The 2,394-nt window shown below is 28.8% G+C and overlaps 1 protein-coding gene across 1 annotated transcript in view; it reads left to right on the top strand.

The window, feature by feature from the left end:
* Positions 1–2,120: 2,120 nt before the first annotated feature.
* The window catches only part of LOC105118031 (bark storage protein B-like), a 1,876-nt gene continuing 1,602 nt past the window's right edge, over positions 2,121–2,394 (top strand). Inside the window, exon 1 of the mRNA XM_011015870.1 lies at positions 2,121–2,389. Coding sequence (XP_011014172.1) covers positions 2,198–2,389 — 192 coding nt within the window. The 5' untranslated portion in view covers positions 2,121–2,197. The remainder of the gene's footprint in view (positions 2,390–2,394) is intronic.

The following is a 2,394-nucleotide window of genomic DNA, read 5'->3' as shown; positions in this document are numbered from 1 at the left end:
TTAGATTTTTGGAGAAAAATCATGTATTTTTAATATCAAGTTCATATCTTAAAGTATAACTCTACGATCTGATGTCGGGTAAAATTGCTAGAAAAACATGCGAGGGGCCTACAAATAATTTTTAAAATGGTCATTGGATAGATTGTTTTGAGATTTTTTAAAGGTCTTTTTAACTAAATACACAAATATAGATTGATTTAAATTAAAGAAAAAAACTTACGATGTATTTGCCAAATATACCCTTAGCCTAAAATCATAGGCATACAAATTTCATCAAAGGGGTGTTTGTCAAACACCCTCTAGAGAGCCAAACAAAGCTTTATTTTCTTAAGGTAAAACTGGGCGTGCCAAATACGCCTTTAAATCTGGGCTTGGGCTTGGGCTGGGCCTTTTGGGCGGCCCAAGTCCATGTATGGGGTTGGATTGCGGACTAAACCAGTTCATTTTATTGGGCTAACAAATGATCCAGCTAACCTTTTTTTTTTAAAAGCTAGCTTAGGTCCAACCTGTGTCACATGGTCAATGACCTAGCTCAATGACCGTGTTTACTTTTAATTTGCTATAAAGCATGAATTATTCACTTTGTGTATATAAAAAACAAAAACTCAGAAAACTAATGAGAAGGAAAAAAAAAAAGAAGAATTATATGGTTATATAGTTGAAGAAATTTTTTGAAATAAAATATATTATGATATAGAATTGGATGAAATAACTTAATATAATTAAGACAATTGAAGAATTAGATATTATATTAGAATATGATAAAATCATTTTAAAAATAAAGATATATTAAAAATTTATTCAATTATATGTTATCTATTATTACATTTAGATAAGCCAGTTTAATTCCTTGAGCTATCAATCAGGCTCAATAACTTAAAATTATGGTACCAACCAACATGAATTATGATTATATGCGCTCATTGACTTGTTTTATGCTGTAGGTTGGGTTAAATTTTTCTTGAACATTAAAAAATTTAAATATTGCTAATATTGTTTTAGTGAAAAAAATTAAATCATATAGGAGTTGACTTGAAATCATCTGATTGACTTTACAAGTCTAAAAACAACTCAAAAGACCTGTAAAACATAGTTTGATTCAAAAGAATTCTCAAAATTATATTTTTTTTAATATTAAAATAACAACATATTAGATTGACTTGAGTCAACTCAGGTTATAAGACTATGATAATCTTATAGAAAATAAATTACAAAACTTAATTTTCAATCAACTCAATGATTTTCGGGTCATAAGGTTAGAAAAACTTCATAAAAATCAAACCAAAATAAATCATTGAGTCTAATTATCAATCAAATACAATGTTAAATGATGAAATTAAAGAAAAAAGGTCAATAAAAAAAGAAAAAACTGAGTTAACTAGATTAATGTGCCAAACCCGTAACCTAAGTTATGAGACAGAGACAACCTAGTAAAAACAAAACTTAAAATTGAAGTACGTGAGACTGAGATAACCTCTTGAAAAGAAAAAAAATGACTTGATTTATCCGGGGTTAAAATACCAAAACATGTGACCTTGATCTCGAGACTAATATATCTCTATAGAAAACAAATCAAAACAGATTACGAAACTCAATTCTCAATTGACTCAATATTAAATGATAAAATTAAAAAATAATTAAATTTAAAAAACACAAGAAATAACAGGAGTCAACTTGGGTTAACATGTTAAATATTATTCTCGGGTTAACCCGTTAAATATTATTCTCAAGTTATGAAATTAGAATAATCTAATAGAAAGTAAATAAAACAAATTATAAAACTTAATTATCACTTAACTCAATAGTAAAAGATAAAATTAAAAAAAAAATTCAATAAGAAAAAAAAAATTACTCAACAAAGTTAACTCATCAAATTCACAATCAATATCAAAGTGAAATAATTTAATAAAAAATAAACATAATATTCAAAATAATATTAAAAACAGAACATTAATTAAAATAATAAAAAAATAAACATAAATATTTTCCTCACATGTTTTAAATAAAATTATTAATAATAATTAAGGTGTGCATTGCAATTTCGCATTAATGGGAGGGTATATTGGAATCTCAGTTTCTATAAAACCCCATGAAAACGCTCCACGACACACAAAGCAACAACATTCATCAACTCTAAATTGTCCCTCTCCTCATTTGAGCACTTCGTACTTGGCTTTCGCTCTCTCCACAGGAATTAATGGCCTTGGCTGGATTGCCAAGTAAAATGTTGGCAGTTGAATTGGCTGTGATGGTGCTTGTGCTACTGGCCATGGCACAGCAGTCCATGCAGTTGAGCTTGAGACGCCCTTTACCTGGGCTTGCCAAGAAAATCAATGGCAATGCAGTGTCTTATTTAGGCATTGTTGTGACTTCCTCTGCCAGCGAAGACGCTCT

This window comes from Populus euphratica, unplaced genomic scaffold (assembly GCF_000495115.2).
Source record: "Populus euphratica unplaced genomic scaffold, PopEup_1.0 scaffold1666.1, whole genome shotgun sequence".
Lineage (NCBI taxonomy): Eukaryota > Viridiplantae > Streptophyta > Magnoliopsida > Malpighiales > Salicaceae > Populus > Populus euphratica.
This window is presented reverse-complemented; position numbering and strand designations above follow the sequence as displayed.